This window comes from Chinchilla lanigera, unplaced genomic scaffold (genome assembly GCF_000276665.1).
Source record: "Chinchilla lanigera isolate Chin_1 unplaced genomic scaffold, ChiLan1.0 scaffold00002, whole genome shotgun sequence".
Classification (NCBI taxonomy): Eukaryota; Metazoa; Chordata; class Mammalia; order Rodentia; family Chinchillidae; genus Chinchilla; species Chinchilla lanigera.
Genome location: NW_004955403.1, coordinates 42,302,211 through 42,311,983, shown reverse-complemented (window position 1 = coordinate 42,311,983; position 9,773 = coordinate 42,302,211). Strand labels below are relative to the sequence as shown.

Sequence of the window (9,773 nt, the reverse complement as noted above, 5' to 3'; positions counted from 1 at the left end):
TTTTGATTTTGTCTTCATTGTTGTTTTGTCAGTTTTTTAACTTTTAAAATAAAAAGAATCAAAATGTCATCCATTGATCATTGGTGATCATGATAGCCAATACACAAGGGCTTATATTTCCACAAATCATACTTTTCATGTTTCAAACTTTTGTTGCAAAGGTTTAATTACATATAGTACATGGAGGACCACTGCTGCTGCTTACCCTAAATAGTAAAAAATAGATCACCATGTTTGGGCAAGAGTTTTCTTTCTAATGAAACACCAAATATGGTTTTTAATACTTCATCTATTTCTTCCTCCTTCAGTGTCTTAAACTCCACCCGATCTACGTTGTCCTTATAACTGAATCTCCTAGAGGTGAGGGTCCAGCCCACTAAGCAGTGAACTCCTTCAGGTGTCTGCAAGGAGCAGAGAGATATGCTTGTAAACAAAGATGTTGGTGATGTCTGAAGGTAAGTATTTATTGACTCAAAATCTTCAATTGTTCGAGGTTTCAGAGTAAAGGAATAGATTTTCCGATACTTTTCCTTTTCTAGAAGATGAGAATTAAGAAATTCTGGGTTTGAAATGAACTGCTCTCTTCTGATTTGGTCCAAATACCAGATTCCATTTTCTTCTGTCAAGCGGAAAATGCCAGGCACTTGAGGTTGATCCTTCCCAGAAATTAATTCTAGAGGCTCCCACATCTGGTAGGAGCATCCAAAGCCAGCATCAACAATGTAGTTTCTGCCACTGATGGTCACCTGTACTACGAGGTGAATCATACCATTGCTGTATTTTTTGGCTGGGGGGTTGTAGACATATCCGCCCAACATTGTGGTCTGAAACCCCATTGTGGTCAGAGCCCAGTATAGAATATGATTGACCTGGAGGCACCAGCCACCCCGGTTCTTTCTCACAACTTGATCAAAAATGGTCTTTAAGTCTAGCTCCATGGATTCTCCACAATGCATGCTAAGGTTTTCAAAGGGAATGGTTCGAATCTGGTGCTGAAGAATGTCATTTAATGTTTCCAAGTTCAGTTTCTTCCTAGAGTTCTTATAACCAATTCTTTCAAAATATGCTTCAATATCCATGGTCCCCTGAGCAAGGAAAGGAAATCAAGATGAAACATTACTACTTTTGTGCTAGGATTTTCAGGAGAAGTATAATTATAGCTAGAATGCATTTTAAACATGTAAAAATAAGCAATGGTTACAAATATCCATAATAATTTTATATGAATTAATTTGCATTTCTAATTTCACTCAGTATTCTCAGTGACCACAGGACAAGTGTTTTATAATTTCCTTCCACTTTCCACTGCTGTCTTTCCACTGCTTACCCTATATCTGATACCCAGTATCAGATATTATAGATATAGGTGAAATAATGAACAAAAAGATAAATATGTTATATGTGGTTTTACTATTGATAAAAGAAAATTTAAAAATATATTCCAGTTTGTATCCATTGAAGTAGGCTTCTAAGCTAGGCAAAATGGTACACACCTGTATTTCCAGCATTCAGGAGGCTGAGGCAGGAGGATCACTATGGGACTGAGGCCAGCCTGCGCTACATACTGAGATTAAGGCCAGGCTGAACTACACAGACAGACCTTGTCTCAAATAAATGAATACATACATACATACCTACTTGTATACATCAGGCTTCTAACCACTGCCTCATAGGAGCAGGTAAGTTATTCAGCAGAGTAGATGGTATTTAGGGAAACTGACTCACTTAAGTTATTCATTAGCTAAAAGAAACATACAGTTCTCCACTTAAATGTTTACATTCATTCGGTCACTGGTTGATTCATTCATTCATTCACTCATCAAGTACTGTTTGGACCTTTATGCTGGAATCTAATCCACAGGACCAAAGGGGGGTTAAAAGCGTCATTAAACTTTGAAAAGTTAGTGAATGACCTCTGAGGATATATTCCTTATGCTTGCATTTCCCATTCATCTACCAGATCCCTTGCATTTCTTTTCAACCTTAATCACACCACCACCTCTTCACATTTGTGCAAACTAAATCTCTAGCAATCTGGCTCAGAGAATAAGAACACCACACTTCCCCAGTACCTCTTTAGCTTCTTCACCAGAATCTACACAATATAGGTGGAAAAGAGGTGAAATTGATCTAGAGAAAAATGTGCGTTATACACAATGGGCCATTTACTGCTTAAGCGACCATTTCCTATTATTTCTTTCAGATTATATAATTTGTTTTCAAGCTTTTGTTCTTTCCTCCATGAACTTTCATTGCTCAATCCCACTCCTCTTTACTCTAGTGGCTTTGACACTTTTTTTTTTTTTTGATGATAAAGTATAGAGTTGTAATTTAATAATTTTAGGTCCCTTAGGATGAAATCAGCATTTGTTAGGAAACCTCTATACTAGCAACATGCTGTAGGCAAATAATGGTATTCTGTGAATAAATGTTAAACATTTTGTACTCCTAAGATGTTATTCAAAGAGTAAGTACTTGGAAAGTAGCTGCCGTGGAAAGAGATGAGTGAAAACACTATTTGCTTTCCACACAGATTGGTAACGTCTCTGTGCAGGAACAGAGCTTTGTTTCTGTTTGACCAACCACACAGGACAGCTTCAGAAAGCAGAGCAAGCGCACTCATGGAGCCCATTGGGAACCCCCTGGAAGGCATTTTGTACCTGTTCTGCTAAGCTCAATGTAGGTGGATTGTGAATGAATAAAGTCTCAGAATATTTCTTCTACCTGACACAAATTCTAAAAATGATCAGGAAGGTAGTTGCAAAAAATACATACGATATTTCTCTCAAAAACTAAAGGGTAGTTTCCCTGACCACTACTTATGAAGAACAGGCAATCAACAAGGACAGACAGAGCTGACAAAATGGTGAACAACCGAGTTTCCCTGGCAAGCGTGCAGGAAGTAATATGATAGGAGATGGAAGGCACCTTGAAGGGTATAAGCTAGGAGTTCGGAAGCCCCTCGAAGGCATCACAGAAGCCATCACACGGATGTTCGCTATGGCAACAGGAAAGCAGAGTGAAGCATGTTCCATGCCTTTGGGTAGTACCAATGCGTTTAGCAGATACAGCAAAGTGCAGTATGCAGTGGGAACACCTGGCTTCACTTAGATGGGAAAGGAGCTATAGCTGGGGATGCAGGGACAGAACATGAAAGAAATGGTCTTAGAGAAAACTCAGGGGAAATACAGCTCTATGTACAGGAATATGGTGCTAAAATGTATGAGAATACGGTATGACACTGGGATTAAAAGAAAAGATGTAACATGTAAAATTTACATGCCAAAAAACACAACCACTGAGGGAAGAAAAATGAATAGAAAGAAGTTCTTCTGAGGAACATGGCAGGATAGAGCATGTAAAAACGGACTTATTTTAAAAAGTTAAAGAATAAGGTGAAGCAATAATCTGGTTTGTGAAAAGAAATATTTGAGAACATAGGAAATACATTGAGCACAGAAGTAATGCAAAAGTAATGACAAAAGACAACTTTCTGGATATTACATAATATCACAGTAATTTTAAGAAAATATATTTATAATGAAAGCTTATGAAAAGATAAAGCCATTCACAAAGTAAAACAAGGGCTAAGAGAAATGGAGAGAAGACTGTCATATTTTCCTATCACTGAGATACAATATACAACATCCACAAATGAAAGGAAGAAAGGTTTACATTGGGTCAAAGTTTGTGGAAGTTTCAGTCCATAGTCAGCTGACACCAAGACAGGGCAGCATGGCAGAGGGGCCTGGCGGAGGAGAGAGAGCTCATGGCGTGGTGACTGGAAGCAGAGAGAGGGACAGAGATCCAGGGAGGAAGGAGGGAGATGGACCGTTCCAGGCCAGGCTCCCAGTGGACCACCTGCTCCAACCTGGCTTCACCTCCGCATGTCACACTTGGCATGACCTCATCAGGGGACTAATGCACTGCTGAACATGAGACCCCTATGATGCCATCACTTCCCACAAAGCCTTAGGGGACAGCTAGAGGAAACAATTACAAAAACAATGCACTTCATCTTTCTGGAGAGGAGAATTCAAGAATTGTAATAGGAAATATACAAACGATCTAGCTCTAGAGCTATATATAGATGCAGACCCAGATATCTATCTGTCTATCTATCTATCTAGATAGGTAGATATATAAAATTTTCCAGAAATAAAATTAAAAGAAGGCAAGTTGATTCAGGAAAGTTTGATTCTATAAGCTTGACACTGAGATATATTCTTATTACATTTTGGAAATTTAAAACTAAAAAGAAGTGCCGAACCGTAATGTAGAGAAGGAACATAATTCATGATGAAAAAAATATCAGGTAGGTAATAGAATATTCCACAAAAATTTCTAAAATGAGGTAAATGAGTTACAACTACAAAACGTTGTAGTAAAGTCTGATCTGCAGTTATTATTGTGTTCTGATTATTTGGAATGAACTGGAGACACAAATGCAAAAGCAGTCTTAAACATGAAAGAATTTCATAAATACAAAAGGTATAAGCTGTTCTGGTGGAGTATTTGCTCTTTAGCAGCCGGTGAAGAAGGAAATCAAAAGGAAAACTAAGAAATGGGTCACAATGAAGTACCGTTATGAGCATTGGATGATGAACCCATAGGCTGGTGAAAAATCTACTTCAGCTACGCAGAAGCAGAAATAAGTGAAAATGAAATCTGAAAACTGAGAAAGACCAGACTGAGAAGATGTGACCCAGTATCGTCAACAATGTGACTGTTACATGAGAAACTCAGGGACATGAACATTCTAAAGAGCTTGTTAGAAGAGACTGCAATTCAGGAATCAGACGGCACCAGAAACCAGGCAATTCGGTGCTCCAGGAGGGAAAGGAGGGGGATGGACAAGAGGAGCACAAGGGGCAAGAAGCGGGAAGAGAGACTTTTGTAAGACATCCACAGAAACCAACGAAACATGTCCTTGGCAGAGTGGAAGTTCTTAGACAGAAGTTGGTGGCTGCTGATAGGAAAGTGATGGAGTAGCCTTTTATTGTTTACCTTGGTAATACAAGTACGGGAAATGTTCAGCCCAATGCTTGTCCAACTAAGATATGTGTAGCAGAACACATTTAATGACTGACATACAAAGCAGAAGTAGTGTGTCACTTTTGACACGCATGTACATTTTTCTCACTTCCTTCTGTATTTTGTTCTTTTTCACAGTGAACTGTGTAGCAGTGAGACCACACCTAGCAAGCCCTTGGAGTATCTGGATGGAGAAGTTCCAGCTCTGCTGGCGTTCACTTTGCCGTATGTAAAGAATGGTAGTCAACTGTCCTCAGCGTACAGAGCGCCTGCATCTCCACCGAGACTCCCAGCAGCCAGGGCAGTGTTGTGGGGTATTAGCAGCCGATCAGGCAGGCAAATCGAAAGGGAAACTGCAGCTCAGGCTGCAGTCAGAGAAGAATACACTAAGTAGGCCTCTGGGCGGGAAGTTGACGGAGAATGACAGTTAAAAAAAAGTTCCTTCTGAAGGACGGGGTGGAGTCAGCTATTTTGAATTTAAGGCAATTAAAGGAGAGGCCTCAGTAAGGAAAGGACAGTGTATCAGAATCAGAAAGGATCAGAAAGGAGTCAGCAAGAGTACCGTAGCTCCGGGCTTCCTGCCAGAGCAGAGCGTCTACCAGGCCCCTAGCTCCTGCGGCTCTTTCCCTGCTGCTATGGAGCCTGATAGTCCACGCCCAGGGTTCTGCCTGCCTAGACTGACCTAACGTACATATGGCCACGGTTTGGATCACTGACAGCTCTTGGAGACCCTCCCCAGTAAGCCTCCTAACAATGTGGCGAAACTTCCCTCGGGAACTCCTCTAGTCATTTCTGAAAAAACCAGTTAAAACTTGTTGGATAGTTGAGATCATGTGGAGGTTTCTGACCAGCTGCTCTAGGAGGAGTGGAAGTTGTTATGAACTTGGACACACTAGAGACAGAGGAAAGTGCACATTTTTAAAAGTACACAAGAAGAAAATCTATTTAAGGAACATACCTTAAACACAGCTATTTTTTTAAATATATTTTCTTCTTCCTCACAACAAATCTACTAGGCAAACATCGATTTGCTCTTATTTTGCAGATGGGAAGCAGAGTTTGAGAGAATTTACATGTCTTGTTTAATTTCTCACGGCTGGGATGTGGGGTGGCTACAACTCCAACCAAGCCAGACAGTTTGATTCAGGGCTCTGCTGTAGTCACTTTTGTACTGCAGAGTATTTACAGTGTTAGTTCCCAAGTAAGTGCCAGTTCAATTTCCTGATCAAATTTCAGCATTTGAAATTTAAGGCTAGAGTAGAACACAGTCTCCCAGATCACCTTCTGAGATCGGATTTCACAGCAAAGGCGTCAGGAGCGCCACTTACCCGGTGCCCTGGAGCTGCAAGCAGGAAAGAGGCTGAGTGCAGTTCTGTCTGTTTCAAGGTCTGCAGAGAAGTGGCCTTTAGCTTTCCAGAGTCCCCGCCCCTTGGCACACACACAGCCCGGAGATCTCTGGGAAATGTCCCTGCCCAGGCCACGTATTTCTCCCGTGGAGCTCTTGCTCTAATTTTTTATGGGAGCAGCTGAGAGTCATATGAACTGCTCATTCTTGTGTGACAGGCTGACAGGCACAAAGGTAGTGCACAGGGCTGCTGCTCTTTGCTCAGAGCGGACTTTCTGTGTGCGATGTGGACTCTGAGCTAGAGGGTCAGGAGAAGAATTCCTAACCTAGAGCGCCCAAAGGAAAATGGAAGGTTTGATGTATACTCCCAACTTACGACACCTGTCTCTAGCAATTCCTATAAGGTCTCTCTTTTCACTTTCTATTCTTCCTTTCTTCATCCCCATTCCATTTCTCTTCCCACACACAGTCCCTGTGTAATGTGTCTGAAAATTGTCCTTGCATGTGGTACGTGTGAGCCAAGTGTCATATGGTTGTATTTTTGCTTCTGTCTTTCATTTACATTAATGATATTGGTGCTGAAGACTTGTTGTTCCCTAGATGTTTTCTTCTATATTAAAAAAAAAAAGTCTTTATAGCCTAATGAATGTCTGATGCTATCCCTTGTGCAAATACTGTACTAGTAAATTCCACTAGTATTTCACAGGGTAACCTGAGACTCCCTTCCTAAAGGCTTCCTGGTGGTCTGTGCTTGAGCAGGCTGATTAGACCCACAAAACAATGCCCATGAGATAGGTACTCATGCATGGATAACTGAAGTTGGGGGATAAATGCTTTTTCTTTCTGCTCAGTTGGGATTGCTTGCAGAACAGTAACTCCTGGTATTGCCCATTGTTTTATGGCACCCTTGTCTACAGGATACTTACCAAGAAAGCTGCCCTTGCTGACTGTCAATCCATTACTCATTCATTACTTCTTTTTCTATTAGATTTTTATACTGGCACCACCCCCAAGAGACTGTCGAGCTTCTCTGAGGATTCCCACCACGTGGTCATCCCAAAGGCATTCTGCGCAGGGAGCTGCTCTTGCCCAGATCTCTCCTCTCTGGAAGACAGCTCGGCCTCACATTTGCACATCATGTGCAAGGTCCATATGAGGCCTTTTCTCGGAGCAAAGGATAAAGCTGCCCCAAGGAAGATCTGAACCTCAGCGCTGAGGGAGATGGTGGGGATGGGGGAAGAAGCCAGCCAGGGCCTTGCCTTAGGACCGAAAGCAGCTTGTCTATTGGCAGAGTTTTCCCACCTCTTGGCATCTGGGACTGAGCCAGGCATTTGGTCACTGTAGCAGTAGACACGGCGTGCCTCAGTAGGCTGTGCCATGAACGCAATGAATCTCAGACCCTGAACTCCAGTTTGTAAGGATAGACCATTTCCTTACTTTGCATGAAGGTGAAATCCAAGGACAGAAAAAGAAAACTGCACTGAGCTTACTTACTGTCCAGATAAAGAGAATCACATGGATGAAGAGTTTACAAAATGATCTGTGAAAGAAAAAGGAACTTTTCTGGTTAGGAAGGGGAGGGTGGCACTAGGTATGAGTGAGGTTTTGATTCATTCTAGCTGGAAGGGCCAAATACTCATATGCGTTTAGGCCAAGTTCTGCTGTTTGTTGGTGAGGGAGACTATTTAACTAGATCCAGTGAGGTCCTGGCAGAGCAGACAGGTCAAAGGCCTTAGGTGTCTTCTGTTTTAGTTACAAGTCACGGGTTTTTTTTTTTGGTTTTTCTCCGGTACTGGGAACCGAACTCACGACCTTGCACTTGCCAGGCAGGTGCTTTTGCTGCTGAACTAAATCCCCAGCCCCAAGTCACAGTTTTTAAATAAATCAATACTGGCTGCTTAGGACCAGCTCTTCTGAAACACGACATTAGTTTTATATCTTCTTGTGCTGCAAGTGCAGACTTGCGCTCTTACAATCACACCGAGCCTGCCTGGCTGCATATGAAGCCATTTACTCTGGCTACTTAGTTTCTTTCATTTTATACATGAATTTCAAAGCTTCACACAGTGTCAAGGTTTGTGTTTAAGGTGAGTGTAAGTCCTTTGTCATTGTTTGCTCTTTGCCCTCACCGCTCTCTGAGCGTGATAGGACTTTCTCGTTGGCTTTCCTTCCTCAGAATCCACAAACTTTAGTACTTCAAGCCTCGAACTAGGAAAGTTGCAGCGTCAGATGAGTGCTCCAATTCCTAGGTATTGATTAGCTTGGTGGGTAGATCATTCCAATGTCATACTTCCCTGTGTCAGACAAGCAGTCTCACATATGTAGTCTTTTAGGTCATAACCTTAAAGCATACATCCATATGTTACCTACACTGGCCACCTTAGAGGCCCACCTACTGTTAGGTGTAAGCAATGTTAAAATAGGGCAGAATGGACTCCATGATTTCCTAGTTGGTTTTTCACCTCCCTTTACTACTAAAATTTTCCTAGTGCTTCAGTTGTGACCAGTAAGTAACCCGCTAACATGGTTGAAAAAATTGGTCCATGTGTAAAATCTGAGAGAAGTCATTTGACCAATCATCTCTAATTATTTAGATCTATCTGACATCTATCTGTCATCTACCTAATTTATATTTTTTTGAAAATTTAAAATGCCATTTTGACCATACTTAGCCATTGTTTTAAGTGTTTATTTCAATCATTGCAAATTATTTATGATATTGTGCAGTGTTCACAATTCTAGATCCTTTCCATCTGGCAAAAAGAAGCTTTCCTTTCTTCTCCCTAGCTACTAGGAACCAGTTCAGGTCTCTATAGATTTAGCTTTTCTAGACATTTATATATACGGAGTCATACAGTGTGCATTTGTGTGTTGAGATTCTTTCACTTCGAATACTGTGTTGAAGTCTATCCATGGTGTGGTTAGGATATTCCATTCTTTTTTATTGAAAAACAGACCTTTATATGATTATAATACTTTGTGCATTCCTTTAACGATGATGTATTCATCTCTATATTTTTCAGTGGAGCAGAGTGATAGATACATGATTCACAATCAAGACTGATAATCAACTGAATCAATTATAAATAAGTCAGAGATTAAATATGGCAAGCACATAATCCACACACCAGGACATCTTTGGACATAGCCATGCATTTTAAGTGCAAATGACACATAAAAGAAGGAGGCATAATTTCCGGCTTGCGGACTTGGAAGTGTTTCACAGAAAAGGAGCATCTTTACAGGAAAATGAAAATGATTTTGAACTTATTTATATTCCTCTCGGTCTATGCTCCCTTTCTTGGGATCACCACAGCACAAACGAAGGTCAGGAATGGAAGCAGAGGGGCCAGATTTGATTATCGCTGTCAGACACTTTTGACTCTGGAAACCC

The 9,773-nt window shown here is 41.1% G+C and overlaps 1 protein-coding gene across 1 annotated transcript; it reads right to left on the bottom strand.

Annotated features, from left to right (window-relative positions):
• Positions 1 to 69: 69 nt before the first annotated feature.
• Positions 70 to 6,467, bottom strand: LOC102017731 (arylamine N-acetyltransferase 2-like). The gene is made up of 2 exons (XM_005373603.2): positions 6,363 to 6,467; positions 70 to 1,085 (listed from the first exon to the last, which is right to left on the bottom strand). Exon 2 carries the CDS (start codon positions 1,077 to 1,079, stop codon positions 207 to 209), a length of 873 nt encoding a protein of 290 aa, XP_005373660.1. The 5' UTR covers positions 1,080 to 1,085; positions 6,363 to 6,467; the 3' UTR covers positions 70 to 206.
• Positions 6,468 to 9,773: the final 3,306 nt, after the last annotated feature.

What these genes read in the sequence shown, in the direction of transcription:
- LOC102017731 (XM_005373603.2), bottom strand. Translation starts at nt 1,079, where the DNA reads ATGGATATTGAAGCATATTTTGAAAGAATTGGTTATAAGAACTCTAGG.